Genomic DNA, 22,578 nt, shown 5'->3' with positions numbered 1-22,578 from the left:
TTGATTAGTGGAAAGAGTACCAAACTGCCTTCTAAATGCTAGTTTTTACTCATAGATAAATAAGATAACCTCTTAGCCTTTTATCAGAGAAACTTCCTTGTGGTGGGTGGTGGTTAATGCAGACTTACACTTGGTCAAATTGCAGAGAATAAGTGGCTATGGAGTTCTTAGCCTTGAGACAGTACACACACACACACACACACACACACACACACACACACACACACACACACACACTCAGCAAAGAACACGGAGAAGGAAGGTGGAGAGATTGTAAAGATAATGAGGACTGCTGCAAAGCGTGTCTTCTGGACCTGGCAAAAGTGTCGCACTCACGACCTCAGAGCAGCTGCCATTGCCTGAGAAAGACCTGACCTTGCTCCTTGCTGCGTTCTTCTTTGAGAACTTGAGCCCCATCTCGCTACTGGCTTACTTGCACACTCAGTGCAGCGTATTTGAGAAACGCTGGAGATACGGAAGTCAGTCTTTAAACTTAGTAGAGTCTTCCCAGGTGCTGATGTCGGGTCCTGCCCTGCATATTGGATCTCTGGATTTCCAACAACTGATATTGTAAAGCTGAGTTCTTAGAAGTTAAGTCTTTAAGCTGCTTCGTAAACATCTCCTTGACTTTTTCCATCTCATCAACCAGTTTCTGCTTCTCTTCCCCTTCCCATCCGTCAACTAACTTCTGAAAGCCCTCCTCGTTTGTTTTCTGCGTTTCATAGTCTTCGGAGAGGCGGACTGTGTGGGTCTGCTGGGCAGACTCCAAGTGTGAGTCGGTGAATTGCAGCTGCTCCTTCAATGTGTCAATCTCCCTGTGGAGCTCGTCATTCCGTGCGTTTGCGTTTCTCCCAAGACAAGAATTTGCAGGGTGGCAGCGATGAACGTGGCTCTGTAGAAACGTTTGGTTCATGATGGCGTTGTCACAAAAATGACACCTGTAATGGTTGGCTTTGGCCTGGCCCATCATCAGCTGCTAGGCAGACAGCATCTTTTTTCTTTGCCTACACTCCTGCTTGAGCAGTCTGAGCTCCTCAGCCTGCTTGGTGAGGAGCTGTTTGTTCTGCTCATGGCCACTCAGGCTCTGGTGCAACCGTTCCTCCACTACGCTCAGCTGTGAGGTGAGGAACTCTTGAGAGTGCATCAGGTACGCAATGGTGAACTGTGCCATGCGGATGAGCTTCAACAGGAGGGGGTCCACCCCCAACTGGCAGTACGGGCACTTCCTATCCCCTAGCTTGCAGAAGGTGATGTTTGTTAAGTTCTCTTTAAGAGTCAATACGTCCATGGTTCCCACCACCTTGTCCACGTCAATGGCGCCCAGCCGCCTCCAGTAAGTTTCCAGACGAGGCTGGAATTGGAAGACGGGCAGGGGTCCAGGGGCCAAGTTGGGGGTGACAAAGGCCCCGGGGTATGCACCAGCCTCTGAAGCATCACGCTTCTCCAGGCTGTTGGGCAGAGCATAGCAGATGTGTTTCTCAAGGCCATTCTTGGGAGAAACAGGGCAGTCTCTCTTACCTGGCCAGGCCAATCTGTAGTTCCATGCCACCACATCCAGTGTGAGCAGGCAACTGATGGCCTGGACCCCTGCTGCAGTGGTTATAACCTAAAACCTAGATGTCCAGTATGTTGCTATGGCAGCGCGCAGCCTCAGCCTGGAGTTCTAGGCATGTCTGCTCATGAGATTGCACCTGAGGACCTTACAAACAGGGAGAGCCGCATTCTGAAGAACTTAAAAGCTTACAACTTGCAGACCATTTAAGGCTCTCACTTTGGGGAGTCTTTGTGAAGGGCAGGGGTGGGGGTTGCTAGTGGTTTCCATAGAGATCAATGAGCCGAGAAAAGCCAGGTATTTTTAATCTATAAGGGAGGACTGAACCAACCGACCAACCATGAGGACCTTTTTTTCCGCTCTCATTCTTTCCGACATTTCCGTGAACCTTGGCCTCTATCCATTGGGGTGTCAGGGGAAGGGAGAACAAGATGGTCATTGATCACTGAAGTATTACCAGAATTTAGCATACTAGGAGAAGAAAGAAGAAGAAGAAGAAGAAGGAGGAGGAGGAGGAGGAGGAGGAGGAGGAGGAGGAGGAAAACCAAACCAAATCATCATCATCATCATCATCATCATCATCATCATCAACAACAACGGCAAGTGGCTTACGGACTGTGCCCAGTAGCTGCATGAATAAAGAACAGTTGGCTGAATCTGGTGTCTAATTAAGGAGACAGTGGCTCCAGGCTTATTTCCTTCATATCTTCTCTGGTTGGGGCAAGTTGAAGGAACAAACCCTGACTCTGGGCTGTAAGCCTGTGAGTTGTTTATTTATTTGTATATCACTGACCAACAAAGACTTTCTAACTGGGGTATCAGTCTTTTTTTTTTCTTTCTAACGCATCTCTATCAATCGTTATCCAACTAGCACGTTCAGCTCATCATTCCCTGCTCTCAGTGTCCTTGGTGACTGCGCAGAGAAGAGTGGTTTTCTGAAGGCCCTTACTATATACAGCAGTTTGAGCAGTCCTTTATAACCTTGGGCCACTAAACTTTAAATTTGTTTTCCCAAAATATTCCTTACATTCTTGCAATTGGTTTCAAATTTCTCAACATTTGACCATAGGGTAAACCACTGTGCAATGTTCAAAAATTTACAGATTTAGGGCTTTAGAGAGAGCACAGTATGTATGTTTGGAGCACTGGCGACGTACAGCTGTCTGTAACTCAGCCCAGGGGTCTGTCCTGTCTCCTGGGATGTATTGCATGCAGGTGGGGCAGAGGCATATGAAGGCAAACACCCATACCCAAAATTTGAGATTTATTTATGAGTATAATATTCTCTCCTAAGGAATTTTTGGTGTCTTGCTTCTAACTCAATACAGGATATTTTTCTAGAAATTAATTTGATATCATTTTCATCTTGTTATCATTTCCTGCCTCTGTGCCCATCCCCCCTCCCACCCCAACCCTTGCTTCTCTTGGTAGTCCTGGGTTCCTTTGTAAGCATGGCTGGCCTCAAACTCGGACTCTTCTTGCACCTGTCTTCCCAGTGTTGGGATGATATGATGTGTGTCATTAGGCTAGATTCACGTGTCCACCCTGGAGAGAGTGTCTTAGCCACAAATGCACATTATATGAGCTGTAACCAGCTGCTCATGGTGAGATGGGACAAGAGGCTCCCTCAGGAAGATCTCCCTCTTAGACATGGATATGAGCAGAGTGGTGGCCAAAGGCTTAGACTTCAGCAGAACCAGGAAGCTGATTTCTTAAGAGAAAGGCTAATTAGCATAATACACGCTGAAGGTCAAGTAAATCATTTTGGTTTAATAAAGTGACTTGCAGAAAAGATCGAGCTAGTGGAGTTATATTCACAATGATTTTTTTTTGTTTTGTTTTGTCCCTAAGAAGACTTCATTGTAGTAGCCCATGAAGTAAGGGAGCAATATGGAGCAACAAAAAGTTATTGAGGAAAAAGGGTCATTCATTGTAACTATTGGCACAGCAGTCTTGAAAGCAAGTTCATCAGCATCCTGAAGACATTTGTTATTAAGTTAGGTTGTCAAAACAAAACAAAACAAAACAAAACAAAACAAAACAAACCCTCTCAGATCAACTGCATAAGGCTCCACTGAGAACTTGTGTCCTTAGATAGGTAAATCCTTTAAAGACATAGGCTTTATATTTAATTATAATCTATAATACTAATTACTTGATTGAGATGTTCTTTTTTTTTTTTTTTTTTCTCTTTGAACATTTTTTTGGGTTTGGCTGACAAAAATTCTATTTTAAAAGTGTATAATGATGTTTGATACTGATACTTAAATATTTTAAAATATGTGTATATATATACACACACATATATATACATGCATACACAGAAAGTAAAAAGATTATCACTATTAAATGAACTGACATATTCATATTACCTTAAATAGTTGCCTTTGGAGGAGTCACTCTTCATAAATTTCTAGTATATAATACATTAGTACTTGGTCCTCTAGCTGCAGTTTTTGATTCAAGAACTTTTTAGTCTTCTAACTGAATATTTATACCCTCTGAACACTGTTTATGCCAACTCGCATCCTGTGATAATCATTATTATTCTTGGCAAAGTAAATAAGTGCTGGGGCTCCAGCCTTCCAAGCAGGAGTGGACTGTGATAGTCCAAGCACGGAAAACTCCCTTCTCGTATCATTGGAGAAAATCATTTCCAGAGAGGGAAATCATGCACATTTCTCTTCTTTGGCTTTCCTGTTTGGTTTAGAATGCTGCAGTGGTGGTAACTTTCTAAATGGGAATTTTTTTTTTTACAGTTATCTTGTGCTTATCACAAGACCACAATTTAGGGAATAACTAACTTGTCTTTTTTTGTTCAGTGTGCCAGAGCAGGAAAAGTCTCATTCTTTTGCAGTTAAAGATCTTGATTTTTTTTTTTTTCCTGACAAGGCAAGAAAGCGACTGTTCTGTGTTTGTGGGAGGAAGATTAAGTGGTTAGATTTTAACCAGTAAGGTAAGATGTGCTGAGATTGGCTGTTTATTTACCAGTCTAATATTTCCCAGCTTCTCTTTTATTTCCCTGGGTTCATGTGATTGCATATCAAAGAATCGGAGGTGGATAGAAGCCAAAAACTGACAGCCCAAGGCCCAGCCTGGAAGAAACGTCCCCAGAGCATTCATAGCACACTGATTTTAATTTAGCAAACTTAATTTAGAACATTTGACTTTTCGTATCATGAGAAAATAGATTTCTGTAGTTATAAACTGTGCACTTTGTGATCATTTGTTACGACAGCTGGTAAGAAGCTAGTAAAACCACTGTTAAACATCACATTAATTTTTACTTTACAGTTCCTTTCCAGTAATATTCAAAGTCCATAATTTCTCGATATGCTTTTTCATGTTGCTGCAAATATTTTGTAGATATTTAATCATCAGTAAGTCATTGTATTTAAAATGAGAACAATATCTATTTGTATGATTATTATCAGGGTTTAATCTTTGAAAGGAACATGGAATGGCTCCTGACACCAGTGCCGTGTGAGTTGGTATTATAAATGCATTATTCAGAAAAGTTGATGATATTTTGAAGAAAAGAAAATGGTGGGTGGGTGGGGAGTCAGTGGTCAAAATGGTCTGTAGGGGAAAGTATTTAAACACAAAAGACAAAAAGTGTACTCTTGTTGTATTCTAGAGGCTATTTTTTTAAAAAGGTATTTAGTCCATTACCATATATTTAAATTTGTTGAAATTTCTGTAGGTCTACCTATAAAGTATGTATTTTATAATTTGAACTGAAAATAAAGTATTCCACCAATATTACTTTGTTATAAGGTCTAAAGAAATCCAGCACAAACCATTCAATATGGGGGGACTGATAATTTTAATAAAACATAGTAAACTATTTGTAGAGAAAAGAAAGACCATTTAGGTTTCTTTGATTTCTTCATCGATATCTGTAAAAAAAAATAACATCAATTTTGTATAATAAATTGTCAAATTTCTTAAACATAAAGCAAAACAATTTTTCTTGACTCATGAGTTTGTTATGATAAAGGGCTATATAGAATAGTCATCTAAAAATACACATCACAATACACATTTAAAAGAAATAATGTTTTGCCAGGCGTGGTGGTGCATGCCTATAATCTCATTACTTGGGCAGACAGATCTCTGTGATTTTGAGGTCAGCCTGGTCCAATATATATATATATGTGTGTGTGTGTGTGTGTGTGTGTCTGTGTGTGTGTGTGTCTGTGTGTGTGTGTGTGTATAGGTATATGTATATATATATGTGCATATATATGATGTTTTCTATTTCTGTCTGCTTAAGTATGTGGTAATCTTACAATTACATATTCTTGTAGGAATTAATAAGCATCTTTGTAACAGTTTAATTAAAATGCAACACCACAGTTTATTTGAATGCATATAGAGATATCTCAAAACATGGGCTTGCGTAGCTATTGATTTCAATCAATACTGTCTCATGATATTGAATAATGTAAAAAAGAATTCTTCCTCCATTTTAATAGACTTTCCAGAATGTAATGTGCTTCCACTTTACCTATTCAGACTGAGTCTCTTATATGTAAGAAACCTGACGCACATGCTTGTGAAAATGAGCAATTGTTAAATGAATCTAATACCTCAATATTATTCAAAAATAGGCCTCTCACATTAAATACTAGTAAAGTAAAATGTCAAATAATTTAGCAGTGAACACTGAACATATCTGATGTCCTTGGGAACGGACCTTGTTATTATGCATCAAGAACAGTGCTACCTGCCATCACATTTGATTCTCATCCTAACCTAGGCATGGATGGCATCTCGGGAGAGTTTTTATTTGGCTGTCACAATAGTGTTTCCCCATTTCCCTGTCCAGTGATCACCTTTATAATCATAACTTGGCAATAGGTTAATCTCCATGAGTTCTGGATTAGCCTGCCTTACATAATAGGAATAAGGACTTGGAAATAGTTTATTCATTTAATTTATTTTGCTCATTTTTTGAAAAGACAGGAAGTGGGGAGATGCTTAACCGAGCATTTTGTCCAGTGCCTTTATTCTTAGTACAATGTGTGAGGTGAGATGGAGGGGTAGGAAGTGGGTAAGGATGGAAGCTGAGCACATACAAAATGCCTTAACAGGAGGCACTTGTCCTCTACAGTTTATTCTCCTTCCCACTTATAGAAGCTTGTTCCTAAATTCACGACTATTATTGCACGAAAGTTGAGTCATAATTTGGATCAGTTTAAAGAGTTTTCCTAGTCTCAAAACAGTCTGAAAATTTTACACACGACATAAATTCATCATGTCTTAACATTTGAGGCACAGATAACCAGCAACCACATCCCACTTTTTCATTTTCATGTAGTAAAATAATATATATCAAGAGGTAGTTTCAGCAGAGAAGATACAATATACTTAACTACAGCCCCAACACCTCATTATTATGTAAGACTTACATAAACACATGAATAGATCTCTCTTCTCTAGAAAAACTCTCATTTTTCTTCCTAAAAAGGAAAAATATGTTTTCATTTATGATTGAAATATGCTTCATTTTTATATCACCTGGGCTTGCTATTCTAAACAATTTAGCTATTCTGAGATGCTCTACAGAAGGCGTGAGACATTTGCTTCCAGACAAAATGAATACTATAAAATGGGTCTCCTCTCTTGCCTGAAATAAGTGTATGTTTAAAAGTATGGGACAGACTCTGGGTGTGGTGGTGCATACTTTTAGTATTAGCACTCAGGAGGCTAGGAGGCTGAGGTAGGTTGATCTCCACGAGTTCTAGGTTAGCCTGCCTTACATAATGAGACCCTGTATGAAAACCTAAAGAGTTATGGGGGAGAAGAGGGTTTTTTTTTTGTTTTCTTGGTTTTTTTTTTTTTTTTTTTTTTCATGATTTGAACTTCACGTTCTGGAAGATAGTTGTTATTAAGACACAGGAAGCAGAAAAATGAACCGGTAATAATTGTAGCATGTTGCCTGCCAGGGATTACACATTAAGGGTTAAATGTTTGTGCATATATGTGTACATGTGTGTGTGTGTGTGTGTGTGTGTGTGTGTGTGTGTGTGTTATCTGTGCTTAGAATATGGGGGAAAACTTAAATCTTCCACTAATATGAGGAATAAGGTAAAACTGTTGAACTGATCACTTGAAATCTTTTTTTACTATATGTATATGAATATTGTCTGCATTATATATATGCATACATATACAACCCACACACACACACACACACACACAGACACACACACACACAGACACACACACACACACACACACACACACACACACACACAGACACACACACACACAGACACACACACACACACACACACACACAAAACCCACATACATGCCTGGGCAAGTGGAGGCTAGAAGAGGGTGCTGAATGCCCTGGACCTAGACTTACAGATGGGTGTGAACCTATGTGTGAGCGCTGGGAATTGAACCCGTGCTCCATGCGAGAATAAGAGCTCTTAACCACTGAGCCATCTCTCCAGACACATCATCCTTACCTAACAAAGTTCATCAAAGATGTGAGATACGAGAAGATGCAGAATAGGATAAGGAGTATTGAGGCTCTAGTAGATATGTTCAAATATCCAAATCCTGAAAATTCTTTTCATGGGTATAGGCAAATGTCCTATACATGTTGAATATTTGCACTTATTTATTGACTGACTTCTAAAAGACCAGCTCCAAACCTTCAAGCGGGTGTATTTCTTGTGCAGGAGTTGTGTGTTTTCCCTTCTACAAAGCCCAGGCATTGCAGTGGTATGGGTAGGTAACCTACCTGGTAAAAAAGAAGAGGCGGCGGTTCTTGGCCACCAGATTTGGCTTCAACAGGCTCAGTTCCCTCCTGTTTCACTTCAGTAGGCTCAGCTGTAATAAGTTTTCCCACAATAGTCTGGCTAGGAATAGGTTCAGCTAGAGGGGCTTGGGCTGGAGGAGGCTCAGCTGGAGCAGGCTTGGCTTCAACAGGTTGGCCTGCAGCAGGATCAGCGAGCATAGACTGGGGTACAGCAGGTTCACCTGGAGCAGGTTTGCTTTCTACAGGTTGGACTGCAGGAGATTCGCCTGGTATAGGCTGGACTACAGCCACAGATTGGGGTGGAGGGGGTTCAGGTGCCATGGGGTGGGCTGCAGCAGGCTCAGCTGCTGCAGATAGGGCGGAGGCAGGTTCAGGAGCACCAAACTGGGCTGGGGCAGGCTCAGGTGCACCAAACTGGGCTGGAACAGGCTCAGGTGCAGGAGGCTTGGGTTCAACACCTGGTGGGGGTGGTCCAAGTTTGACTGCAGGAGGTAGGCCTGGAATAGCTTTGTCTACACCGAGCTCGGGTACCAGACCCTCTCCTACAAGAGGCGCAGGAGGGCCACTTGCAGGCTCAGCTACAACAGGTGAGACAAGAGAAATCTTTGGAGGTAAAACAAAGGGATATGGCCTGGGAGGAGGCGGAGGAGGAAGAGGCAGAGGTGGAGGAGGCGGAGGGGGAGGGGGAGGAGGGGGAGGAGGAGGAGGAGGAGGGAGAGGGGGAGGAGGAAGAGGAAGAGGAGCAGTTTCTGCAGGAGCATTCATTGAACCATCAGAGGGATAGTTAGGGTTTTGGTATACATAGTGAACTTTAGAAGAAGTGAGGATCCAAGGGTATTGAGGTAGCCCTCTTTCAAGTTCAGGATTATTTCCCTGGAATTTGGTGATGCCATTTCCTTTGTGAGTGTCAAGAGGAGGCAAAAGAAAAGGTGGTAAATTTTCATTCCATAAGCCGTATGGGATATTCAGTGATGGACTAATTGGGTAGCGATTTCCATAGTAATCCTAAATAGAAGGAAAGGAGTTGATTGTAGTTTATTGTTTATATAGCTAGCTATATATTATTTCTGTTATGACAGTGGGCATACACAAGTAATGTCTTTTTAAAAACTAATATGCATTCATAATTACTGAAATGAAAATAGTTTGAGAACATCTAATAGACCCAATCTCAAGGAGAAGTACTTTGTCTATAGGCAAATGAGTGCTCCATACTAACAGAATACACTGCCTAGGCTAGGATAAACATAGAATACAAATGACTGCAATTTAGAAGACTGACATAGAATGAAAGATCTATTTATTCTAGCCTTCTATCCGCCATGTTTTTTTCTTGATGCCTGCTGAACTTGACTCTAAATTGTCCTACTGGAACCTTTCGCTTTCATATTCCTCTTCCACGTATATGACTATTTGTGACTTGTGCCCTGGATTTAACCCGTTTCCTCAAGACTTCAGTTCCTTCAAGGAACTGTTATCAGAAGGGTAGGCAGAAAATATATAAAACAGACTTGGTTTTTCATATATCATTTTCCCAGTGGTATTTCTGTTCTAGATGAGTATTTTAGTAATATTTATGAGTTTATCATCAAATTTCTAATTCTCTCTTGTGATAGGACCTACATCTTTTCCTCCTGTTGTCCTAGATTTATGTATCCTTTTCTGGAAAATTGCCAGAGAGCTCAGGTCACACAATTATGTAAGAATTCACAAAAACAGAAATGTTTCTTACTCATGCATATATAGTGCTTTTTTTTTTTTTATTGTATCATGTTTTCATGAGAAAACTACCTCTGGTTCATAAATCAGGATCTTAGAATTTTGGTCTGCTATGCAACTACAGCTTGATTATAATTCAAAGAATTATACTTAATGTTTCTTATGCCCAGAGTTGTTTTCTTTAGATGCATTCCAATGTATTTTCCTAATGATAGACTTCCCATGGACATAGATTCAGTTTTCACATTTCTTTGTAAAGTTCTGCCTTTATTATCAACTATACTTTCTATAATGTCAAACTTTATGAGATTACGTTTTTTTACTCTAATCCACTCAGTGACATACGCAAGTGCGGTGATCGGCAGGATGGCTATCAGGGTGGATAGAAAGTTCTATGATGCATAAACATGAATATGGCTACATATTCGTACATAAATGGGTCCAAGAGAAGGAGAAAAGTGAACATTGTTCCAAAATGAATGCCCTAGTCCTTCAAGGAAAAGTATAATAAAGCCAAATTAGTTAACATTGTTTGATGGAAAATAATAACTTAAAGAAAAAAGTAGCACAAGCTACATATTAGTACACTTAATTATAAATAGATGTAAATGCGCTTTACCTCTTCACTGAATGAGGGTGATTTCTGAAAGAAAGAAAAGATTTATTTTAAAGTTGATGTCATTGAAAAAAAAAAAACAACACTTCAAATCTCTGCTTAAAATCGGAGGAGCTCTGAGTAGTGAAGTTTTTGGGGTTTTCTTTTTTTAGAGCCATAGATGGTTGCCCTGTTTTCAGTTTTCCTATAATAATAATAGTAATAATAATAGAAAAGATCCAAGATGGTGGCGGGCAGTGTGGAGTGTGTTTGGAGGCTCCAGTGAACAATTCAGGGAATTGCACAGATTTCTGAGCCAGTAATACCGAGGTCCCCACACCACGGGAGCGGGAGTGCTCCACGGTTTGGAGGGACCAGGATGCGGAGGACCTGTGCGCCCCTGCACATGGGAGGAGCACAGATTTTTTTGGATCAGAGCAGCAGTGGCAGAGGTAGAAGCAGTACCAGCGGCACCAGCGGCACCAGCAGTGGTGGCTGAGGTTTGCAGCTCAGAGCCTTCTGGTGGAGGCGATTGGTGTGGTGGCCGGTGGGAGTTACTGCGGGAGAGGGGACTCTGGGCAGGATTTGGGTGGCAGGGTGCCTTGGGACCCAGACTGGACTCGGCGGACAGTTTGGCCCCAGAGTCCCAGGTTCTGGCTCAGCTCAGCAAGCAATTATGCCCGAAGCACTAACTCAGCATAGCCACAGCTCCCCTACTGTGGCGCAGGCTGGGTGGAGCGCTCAGTTCCACCGCCTGAGCTAGCTCAGTGCAGCTGCAGATCTCCTGCTGTGATGCAGGCTGGGCGGAGCACTCAGTTCCACCACCGGTGCTATCTCAGTGCAGCTGCAGTTCTCCTGCTATGACGAAGGCTGGGCAGAGCGCTCAGCTCCACCGGAGGCCCTAGCTCTGCGCAACCACAGTTCTCTTGCTGTGATGTAGGCTGGGCAGAGCGCTCAGTTCCACTGGCTCTAAGACTCTGGTTGGACACAGTGTGCAGTTTGAATCCAGAATTCCTAGATGAGACTAGCGGACAGTTTGGGCCCTGAGTCAATAACTGACCACAGCACGCACTTTGGGCCAAAAACCCCTAGCTGAGCTTGGTGCACAGTCCCAGCCCAAAAATTATGGCTGGACCCTGTGTGCATTTTCGGCCCAGAATCACTAACTGAGCTCAGCAGGCAGTTCAGGCCCTGAGAATCTAGCTGAGTTCAGCCTGTGCTTCTGGCCCAGTGTTCCTGGCTGGAATTGGCAGGGGACACAGAAGGCTGTGGATACCTTGGCCTGACCCAACACTCATTCAGAGACCCAGAAAGATTGCAGGACCCACAGCACAAGGGAGCTGAGGATAACTGGCTGTGAGAGTCCAAAACCTCCTAACATCCACACCAGTGAAGCATTAGAGCTTCCAGCCTAGGGAAATCATGAGAAAACAAGTGAATCTATCATCAGACTCCCTCCGTCCAACTCTGGAAGCTATCCAACAAAAACAAAGATGGCAAGATGTCTAAAGGACAGCGTAAAAGCATACGCAAAAAAACCCAAAACAAGATGGCGTCTCCAGTTTCCAGCTATCCCAAAGAAAACAACCCAGAGAACTCAAATACAACGGAAATACAAGAAAATGACCTCAAATCCTTAGTAATGAGGATGATTATGGAGGAAACAAATAAAATTTGTAATCAAATGCAGGAAGAAGCAGCCAAACAGGTGAAAGACATAAAAGAAGAACATAGAGTGGAACTGAAAAAATTGCAGGAAAATGCAAAGAACCAGATGAAAGAAATAAATAAAATGGTTCAAGCTCTGAAGATCTATAAAGAGGCAATGGAAGAAACTCAGGAATATACAAACAATCAGATGAAAGAAATAAAAAAAAAACATCAGTTCCAGATCTGAAAATGAAAATGGATTCAATGATAAACACACAGACAGAAGAAAAACGAGAACATGAGACCTCAGAGAAGGAAGCAAGCAACACAGAGGCGAGCTTTTCTAACAGAATCCAAGAGATGGAAGAACGAATCTCAGGTCTAGAAGATACAATCACAGATCTTGAAGCAACCATTAAAGAAAATGGCAAATTTGGAAAACTCCTGACACAAAACATCCAAGAAATCAAGGACACCATGAAAAGAAGAAATCTGAGGATAGTAGGCATTGAAGAAAGAGAAGATTTCAGACTCCAAGGCCCAGAAACTATTCTCAACAAAATCATAGAAGAAAATTTTCCCAATCTAAAGAAAGAGATGCCTATAAACATACAAGAGGCCTACAGAACACCAAATAGAATTGACCAGAAAAGAAAAATTGCCCGTCACATAATAATCAAAACACAAAACATACAGAACAAAGAAAAAGTATTAAAAACTGCAAGCGAAAAGGGCCAAATAACATTTAATGGCAAACCTATCAGAATTACACGTGACTTCTCAGCAGAGACCATAAAAGCCAGAAGTGCCTGGACAGAGATCCTGCAAACCCTAAGAGACCATAGATGCCAGACCAGACTACTTTACCCAGCAAAACTATCAATAACCATTGATGGAGGAAACAAAATATTCCATGACAAAACCAAATTCAAACAGTACCTATCCACAAATCCAGTTTTACAGAAGGTACTAGAAGGAAAACTCCATCCCAAAGGGTCAAGCTACAACCAAAACTACTCAGGAAATAGATAACTATCCCATGGCAAAAACACAACTACACAAATGCTCGACTGGAAACAACATCAAAATTAAGACTCTTAACAGTCACTGGTCATTAATATCTCTCAACATCAATGGTCTCAATTCTCCAATAAAAAGACACAGACTAACTGAATGGGTGCATAAACAAGATCCAACATTCGTCTGCATTCAAGAAACACATCTCACCCATAATGAAAGGCATTTCCTCAGGGTAAACGGTTGGAAAAAATATTCCAAGCAAATGGTCACAAGAAGCAAGCAGGCATAGCCATTTTAGTATCGAACAAAATAGACTTTCAACCAAAATTAATCAAAAGGGATGAGGAAGGACACTTCATACTCATCAAAGGTAAAGTCAACCAAGATGACATCACAATTCTGAACATCTATGCTCCCAATACAAGGGCACCCACATTTGTAAAAGATCTGCTAAAAAAGCTTAAACCACACATCGATCCCCACACAATAATAGTGGGAGACTTCAACACCCCACTATCACTGAAGGATAAGTCATTGAAACAGAAACTAAGCCAAGAAATAATATCATTAACCAATGCCATGGGTCTAATGGATCTAACAGATATCTCTAGAACCTTTCACCCAAACAAGAAAGAATATACCTTCTTCTCTGCACCCCATGGAACCTTCTCCAAAATTGATCACATTGTAGGTCACAAAGCAAGCCTCAATAGATACAAGAGGATTGAAATAATACGTTGTATCCTATCAGATCACCATGCTCTTAGGCTGCAATTCAACAACAACAGAAACAACAAAAAGCCTACACGTATGTGGAAACTAAACAACTCTCTGCTAAATGACACCTGGGTCAGGGAAGAAATAAAGAAAGAAATCAAGGAGTTTCTGAAATTCAATGAAAATGGAGGAACAACATACCCAAATTTGTGGGATACATTGAAAGCAGTGCTAAGAGGAAAATTCATAGCACTAAGTGCCTCTAAAAAGAAATTGGAAACATTGCACATAAGCATCTTAACAACACAACTGGAAGCCCTAGAAAAAAAAGAAGCAGAAACACCCAAGAGGAGTAGACGCCTGGAAATAATCAAACTCAGGGCTGAAATTAACAAATTAGAAACTAAGAAAACAGTCCAAAGAATCAATAAAACCAAGAGCTGGTTCTTTGAGAAAATCAACAAGATAGACAGACTGTTAGCCAAACTAACGAAAAGGCAGGGAGACAGTATTGAAATCAACAAAATCAGAAATGAAAAGGGAGACCTAACAACAGACACTGAAGAACTACAAGGAATCAGAAGATCCTACTCTGAAGGCATATATGCCACAAAATTTGAAAATCTAAGGGAAATGGATGATTTTCTTGATCAATTTCACTTGCCAAAGTTGAGTGAAGAACAGATAAACAAGCTAAATAGTCCCATTTCCCCTACAGGAATAGAAGCAATCATTGATAGTCTCCCAACCAAAAAATGCCCAGGTCCAGATGGTTTCAGTGCAGAATTCTACCAGACCTTCAAGGCCAAGCTAATACCGATACTCTTCAAGCTACTCCAAAAGATAGAAATGGATGGAAAATTACCAAATTCATTCTATGAGGCCATAGTCTCATTGATACCTAAACCTCACAGAGACTCAACAAAGAAAGAGAACTTCACACCAATTTCTCTTATGAACATAGATGCAAAAATACTAAATAAAATACTTGCAAAACGAATACAAGAACACATCAAAGATATCATTCATCATGACCAAGTAGGCTTCATTCCAGGCATGCAGGGATGGTTTAATATACGGAAATCCATCAATGTAATCCACCATATAAACAAACTGAAAATAAAAAAACCACATGATCATCTCTTTAGATGCAGAGAAAGCATTTGACAAAATCCAACACCCATTCATCTTTAAAGTTTTAGAGTGATTGGGGATACAAGGCCGTTTCCTCAATATAATAAAGGCTATATACAGCAAGCCAATAGCCAAAATCAAAGTAAATGGTGAGATACTCAAGGAAATTCCTCTAAAATCGGGAACAAGGCAAGGCTGCCCACTCTCTCCATATCTCTTCAATATAGTACTCAAAGTTCTAGCCAGAGCAATAAGACAACAAAAGGAGATCAAGAATATCCAAATGAGAAAGGAGGAAGTCAAATTATCCCTATTTGCAGATGATATGATAGTGTACATAAGTGACCCTCAAAATTCCACCAGAGAACTCCTACAGCTGATAAACACCTTCAGCAAATTAGCTGGATACAAAATTAACTCAAAAAAGTCTGTAGCCTTCCTATACACAAATGACAAGCTTGCAGAGGAAGAAATTAGGAAAACCACACCCTTCACATTAGCCACAAGCAATATAAAATATCTAGGAGTTACTCTAACTAAGCAAGTGAAGGACTTGTTTGAAAAAAATTTCAAAACTCTGAAGAAAGAGATTGAAGATGCCCTGAGAAGATGGAATGATCTTCCTTGCTCGTGGATTGGGAGAATTAACATAGTAAAAATGGCCATCCTACCAAAAGCCATCTACAGATTCAGTGCAATCCCTATCAAAATACCTACACAATTTTTTAAAGACATTGAAAGTTCAATTCTGAACTTCATATGGAAAAACAAAAAACCAGAATAGCTAAAACAATCTTGTACATTAAAAGGTGCTCCGGAGGAATCTCCATACCTGATCTCAAACTGTACTATAAAGCAATAGTAATTAAAACAGCATGGTACTGGCACAGCAACAGGCTGGTTGATCAGTGGAATCGATTCGAAGACCCAGATATGAATCCACACACATATGGTCACTTGATTTTTGACAAAGAAGCCAAATCCGTTCCATGGAAAAAGGATAGCATCTTCAACAAATGGTGCTGGTCTAACTGGAGGTCTATGTGTAAAAAAATGCAACTGGACCCATATTTGTCACCTTGCACAAAACTCAAATTCAAGTGGATTAAAGACCTCAACATAAAACCAGAGACACTAAGTCAGTTAGAAGAAAAAGTGGGAAAGAGCCTGGAACATATTGGCACAGGAGACAACTTCCTGAACAGAATACCAATAGCCCAGACTTTAATGTCAACCATTAATAAATGGGACCTCATGAGGCTGAGAAGCTTCTGTAAGGCAGGAGACACTGTCAAGAGAACAAAGCGACAGCCTACAGACTGGGAAAAGATCCTCACCAACCCTCCATCTGACAAAGGTCTAATATCCAAAATATATAAAGAACTCAAGAAATTAAACACCACGAAACCAAATAACCCAATTGAGAAAGGGGGCTTGGAACTAAACAGAGAATTCTCAACAGAGGAATATCAAATGGCTGAGAAACACTTAAAGAAATGCTCAACCTCCTTAGTCATCAGGGAAATGCAAATCAAAACAACTCTGAGATTCCATCTTACACCCATCAGAATGGCTAAGATCAAAAATTCAAGCGACACCACATGCTGGCGAGGATGTGGGGAGAGAGGAACACTCCTTCATTGCTGGTGGGAATGCAAACTAGTACAGCTACTTTGGAAATCTATGTGGTTCTATCTCAGAAAAATGGGAATAGAGCTTCCTCAAGACCCAGCCATTCCACTCCTTGGAATATACCCAGAAGATGCTCCAGCACACAACAAGAAAATTTGCTCAACCATGTTCATAGCAGCCTTATTCATAATAGCCAGAACATGGAAACAGCCTAAGTGTCCCTCAGTAGAAGAATGGATAAAGAAACTGTGGTACATATACATTATGGAATACTACTCAGCTATTAAAAACAAGGAATTCCCGAAATTTGTGGATAAATGGATTGAGCTAGAAATGATCATAATGAGTGAGTTAACCCAGAAGCAGAAAGAATCAAATGGTATATACTCACTTATATCTGCATACTAGCCCAAGGGGCATGTCCCACGAAAGCCTTCACTTACCAGGAAACTGGGACAGAAGGGAGGACATCCTATTGGGACTCTAAATGAGAGAAGCAAGGGAGAATAGCAAAGTAGAAGGATCCAGAGGGTCCTAGAAACCTACAAGTAGAACATTATGATAGGCAGATTTGGGCCCAGGGGTCCCGCTCAAACTAAGGCACCAGCTAAGGACAATACAGGCGACAAACTTTAAACCCCTATCCAGATCTAGCCAATGGTCAGAACATTCTCCACAGTTGAGTGGAGAGTGGGATATGACTTTCTCACGTACTCTCGTGCCTCACATTTGACCATGTCCCCTGGAGGGGGAGACCTGGTGGCGCTCAGAGGAAGGACAGCAGGTTACCAAGAAGAGACTTGATACCCTATGAGCATATACAGGGGGAGATAATCCCCCTCGGGAACAGTCATAGGGGAGGGGAATAATGGGAAAATGGGAGGGAGGGAAGAATGGGAGGATACAAGGGATGGGATAACCATTGAGATGTAACAAGAATAAATTAATAAAAATAATTAAAAAAATAATAACAATGTATCAGTATCTTTCTACATGGTCTTAGGTCTGGTCCTTGATTTATAACCTAAACTGATCTCAACGTTATAGCGATCCTCTCAGTTTGGCCCCTTGGGTTTTGGAATCACAGGCTTGTACCACGATGTCTGGCTTCCGTAAACATCCTTTAACTGTGGTATGATGCTGACCATGCTAGTGTGCAGAAGAACCTGAGGCTCAGTGCAACAATGGCTCTAGGGGTAATCACTAATACTGTTCCGCTAAAAGACTTCTAATGACACATTGCTGTACCCCTAGACCAGTGTGCTGCTCAGCCAGCACCAGAGAAGCTTCTTGCAGTAGAGATGGCAATTAACACAACTGGTCAATGTGCACACAGTGAGAGACCTCGGAACACTTAGCCTTTAACGAGGTGTCTTTCTCAAACCCTTTTACTTAAGGATCAGGGATACACTCAGAAGAGGAGGCAAAAAGAACATAAGAGCCAGAGCAGCGAATAACTCTAATGAAACAGTGTCTTCCAGACACAAGAAGACTGATGCACATATTAACTTCCAGAAACTGTGACAGCATGCAAAAGACCAGCAAAGATGAGGAAGTGGGCACAAAGTCCCACGCCTATCCCGGAAGTTATTTGCAATTGATCCCTGCTGGGACAGGGAAAAATTGGTTTTCTCCACTGGAGTGACACACTCCAGGATAGGTCTCACGCTGGGGAGTAGTTTATCCACATGAAACAGACTCTCTGTTTTTTTTTAATGTGTGTGTGCTTTTCTATTGTTTAGTGTTTTTTTTTTTTTTTTTTTTTTTGTCTTCTTGGTTTTGTCTTGTTTTGTTTTCCTGGTTTTGTTGTTGTTGTTTTGGTTCTTTGAGGTTTTTTTTTTTTTTAAGAAAGAAAAAGAATATGAAATTGGGTGGGTATGGAGGTGCAGAGAAAGAATCTGGGAGGACTTGGGAGAAGAGAAAGAATATGACCAAAATATATTGCATGAGAAAAATTTTAAAATAATGAAAATGTTATATAAATAAACAAAATTTAAAGAGTGATATGATATACATGACTGTGGAGATGGCTCAGTCAATAAAGTTCCTGTCATGCAAGCATGAGGACCTGCCCTTTTATTTCCAGTATCCACATAGAGTCCAGACATAATAGAGTTGAGGGACAAGGAATAAATATGGTTAAAACACATTATATAAAACTGAAAACTCTCATGAACTAATACAAATAAAGGATATTGTATATGTAGAATTATTTTTTATAGAGCCAGACACAGAAGTGTACACCTATAATCCCAGTTTGGGTTGAGGGCAGGGTGAGATGTGAAGACAGGAGGATATCTGCAGTTTGTTGGCTGGCCAGCCTTGCCTAGTCATTGGATGAGTAAGGAGAGAGACCTTACCTTAAAAACCAAATAAGATGCCAACTTCAACTTCTGTCTTCCACATCAGTGTGGACACACACAGCATTACGCACATGCACAGCCCCCTATGAGCACATGGATATTCCCCACACATGCACAGCCCCCTATGAGCACATGGATATTCCCCACACATGCACAGCCCCCTATGAGCACATGGATATTCCCCACACATGCACAGCCCCCTATGAACACATGGATATTCCCCACACATGCACAGCCCCCTATGAGCACATGGATATTGCCCACACATGCACAGCCCCCTATGAGCACATGGATATTGCCCACACATGCACAGCCCCCTATGAGCACATGGATATTGCCCACACATGCACAGCCCCCTATGAGCACATGGATATTGCCCACACATGCACAGCCCCCTATGAGCACATGGATATTGCCCCCTACACGTAGCGCACCATGGATGTTGAAGGATTGCTCTGTTTACCCAGCTCCTGTTTCTATACTACCACTTAATTTGTAAAGTTCTATTTAGAAACTTTCGAGTGCCAGAGCCAAAAATTTTGATTCATTTTTATATCTAGTTTGTTATTTTATATCTAATTTATTATAATCATTTGTCCTTGCTACAAAATCTTAGCTATGAAATGAGCCTTTCAGCACAGCTTATCAGTTGGCGAACATTTTTTTTCAGGGACTTTGAAGTATTTTAATATTTTTCATGAATAGTATTACATATAACACACACAACACACACACACACACACACATATTTTATAGGCATTAGGATCCTAGCTATTACAAAATGCAACCAGATTTCTTACTCAAATGCCTGGAAAATTCTCCTACAACCAATCAAACTTTCCATTTAGAATTTAATCTTGCTTTCTAATTTTAGATTTATTTTTAGAATTACTAATCTTAAAGTCTTCCAATGGATATTTTTTCATATTTCATAAAGTACAATATATGCACAATAATAATATTCCAGGTAGGCCTAGAAGAGAAGTCAATTATTTTCATTGTTGGTTAAAAACCCCAGAATCTGATGGTTGTTAGTTTAAAATTTCAAAATACATATTATACTGTTTCAGTGTTGAAGAATTCGGAGATTTTCAACTGCTTTGCCATAAGTTTAGTCATTTTTATTCAGAAGCGTTTGCATCCTAGGCCATTTCTTTTGTTTTGTTTTGTTTTTCTTTATTACACTTTGTTTTTTTTTTTTTTTAATAAATCCACAATACATTTGTGGATAAGAATACTTGTACCTTTTTTAGTACATGTTTGTCGTTGTAGTTTTCATTGTCTGCATGACGGTGTCTGCATGATGGTAAGATGCCTATAATGTTAACACTTGGGAGGTGTAAGCATGGGTATCCAGATTACGTTTAGTGTCAGAGTGTTCAAGGCTAGCCTGGGCTGCATGAGACCTCTTCTCAAGCTAAAACAACCCAGATACAATGAAATGTATAATTGATTATATAGTTGTTTGACATGTTTTCTTCTGTTCTAATATCTCATGTCATCACTGTCTCATGGGTCATATTACTTAAGTACAAATTAAGAAATATCATAGAGAGATGAAGGAAAATCAAGACCTAACGAACTTTGATCCCACCATAAAAGGAGTCCATTTCATGTGTTTGGTCATCAAACATGAAGGTTTGCTGGTAAATATGATTAATACAAGAAGTATATTTATATTTTATAAAATTTTGTCATTTAATTTGAAGCAACTAGTAAAACAAATATTTAATGGCAATTAAAGTCAATTGCATTGTCAAAAAATGGAGAATCTTTGAATGCAATATACTTTAACAGATATTTGTATAGAAATTGAAAGGTTTTACCTTATGAATAAATGGGTAACGCCACTAAAAAAAAAAAGAGGGCGCTTGCATCCAGACTTTCCTGTTACAGAAAAATTTGTATAGCCTCATCTATTTTGGCTGAATAGAATTTATTTTGCAATATTGTGCAATATTGCCATATGAAAGGTCATTTGGCTCTTAGTCATACATATTGTTTCTCTTCTCTTTTACGACTCTGGTGTTGCCATGTGTGATGTATATGCGTGTGTGCGTGTGCATGTGTGTATGTGTGTGCGTGTGTATATGTATGTGCGTGTGTTCTATCGCCACTTTTTGTAGACCCATACATTGTTATCTAATGAAACTTCATCATGTCTTCTGAATTCACCACAGACAAGATACCATACAGAATAAAAACTAGCGCAGGAAAAAATCAGTAAATACTATTTTAAGACTTAGAAATTACTTTAGGTACATTTAAGGGACATAATAATACTTTGAAATTTAGTCAAGATGCTAATAATAATTGTAAGTGTCAAGTAGTCTGAATTTCTCTATCTTAGGAACTTTGCAGAGATCACTTTCAGTAACTACCTTATTTAGTATTCAACGCAATGACTTGGAGGGGATGCTCCTTTCCCAAAGAGAAAGTTTAATATGCTCCAGTGCTAGAATTAAGACTGCTTCAGACCAGGTACCTTTAGCCCCAGCTTCCAGGAGGCAAAGTCAGCCAAATCCCTGTGAGTTTGAGGCCATCATGGCCTCCATAAGGATCTCCAGGCCAGCCAGGACTACAGAGTGGGATTCTGAATGTTAAGAAAATTGCTCTAGAGCCTTATCTGTTTACATTACACTGAATGTCATCGTGTGAATTTCCTTCTGTCCCATTGAGTACCCTTTGGGTCTCGATATGGCTATCTCAGTAATAGGCTCTCTCTGCCAGAGAAACCCTAAGATTATCTATACGGGATTGGAATTCCCTACAACACTTTCTCCTGTCAGCTTCCTGCATCGAAACCCACCTCCTATCCACACTGTTGTTGATCGGTTCCATGGTTTAGAACCATATTATTTTGCTTTTGAAAATTTCTTTTCAAGATTTTTGACGTAGCCAAACTTATGCCCACAACATGTTTCTCTGATGACTTCTACCTGTCTCGCCAACACTTAGCTGCCATCTATACCCACGGATACCAGTCCTGAGAGTCTAGCTACTTACCCTCTTTGCAAAAGCAACACACATGATGCAGGCCCAAAGAAGTAACTTCATTTTGATTGACCCTGCAAACGTAAATAGTAGAATTCGTTTTCAGAACATACACAATATGTTTGAAGTTATTTCTCTCTGAGAGAGAAACAGACATTAAATGGATTTACTAGTTGGACAAGGAAGACACTGAACTGAAAGCTTGCCCCGTTTTTAACTATTATCAGCAGGACTTGACTGAGATGACACTAAAGCTTGATCATTTTTCTTTTCTTTTTAGTAGTTAATCAACTTCTAACTCAATTTTCTTTTTTCTTTATATATATTATTAATTTATTCATATTACATCTCAGTTGTTATCCCATCTCTTGTGTCCTCCCATTCCTTTCTCCCTCCCATTTTCCCCTTACTCACCTCCCCTATG

At 40.2% G+C, this 22,578-nt stretch overlaps 1 protein-coding gene and 1 pseudogene across 1 annotated transcript in view; both read right to left on the bottom strand.

Annotated features, from left to right (window-relative positions):
* Nucleotides 1-332: 332 nt before the first annotated feature.
* On the bottom strand, nt 333-1,930 carry LOC127210504 (cilium assembly protein DZIP1-like; annotated as a pseudogene).
* Nucleotides 1,931-7,005: 5,075 nt separating this feature from the next.
* Nucleotides 7,006-22,578, bottom strand: part of Prr27 (proline rich 27) — a 78,619-nt gene continuing 63,046 nt past the window's right edge. The window contains exons 11-14 of the mRNA XM_051170163.1: nt 10,669-10,692; nt 9,089-9,335; nt 8,313-9,001; nt 7,006-7,017 (exon numbers count right to left, since the gene is read on the bottom strand). Of these exons, the coding sequence (XP_051026120.1) occupies nt 7,006-7,017; nt 8,313-9,001; nt 9,089-9,335; nt 10,669-10,692 (972 nt within the window). The remainder of the gene's footprint in view (nt 7,018-8,312; nt 9,002-9,088; nt 9,336-10,668; nt 10,693-22,578) is intronic.

Source organism: Acomys russatus, chromosome 28 (assembly GCF_903995435.1).
Source record: "Acomys russatus chromosome 28, mAcoRus1.1, whole genome shotgun sequence".
In the NCBI taxonomy this organism is placed as follows: Eukaryota; Metazoa; Chordata; class Mammalia; order Rodentia; family Muridae; genus Acomys; species Acomys russatus.
The sequence above is the reverse complement of the archived record's forward strand: the minus strand, read 5'-3'. Positions and strand labels throughout refer to the sequence as shown.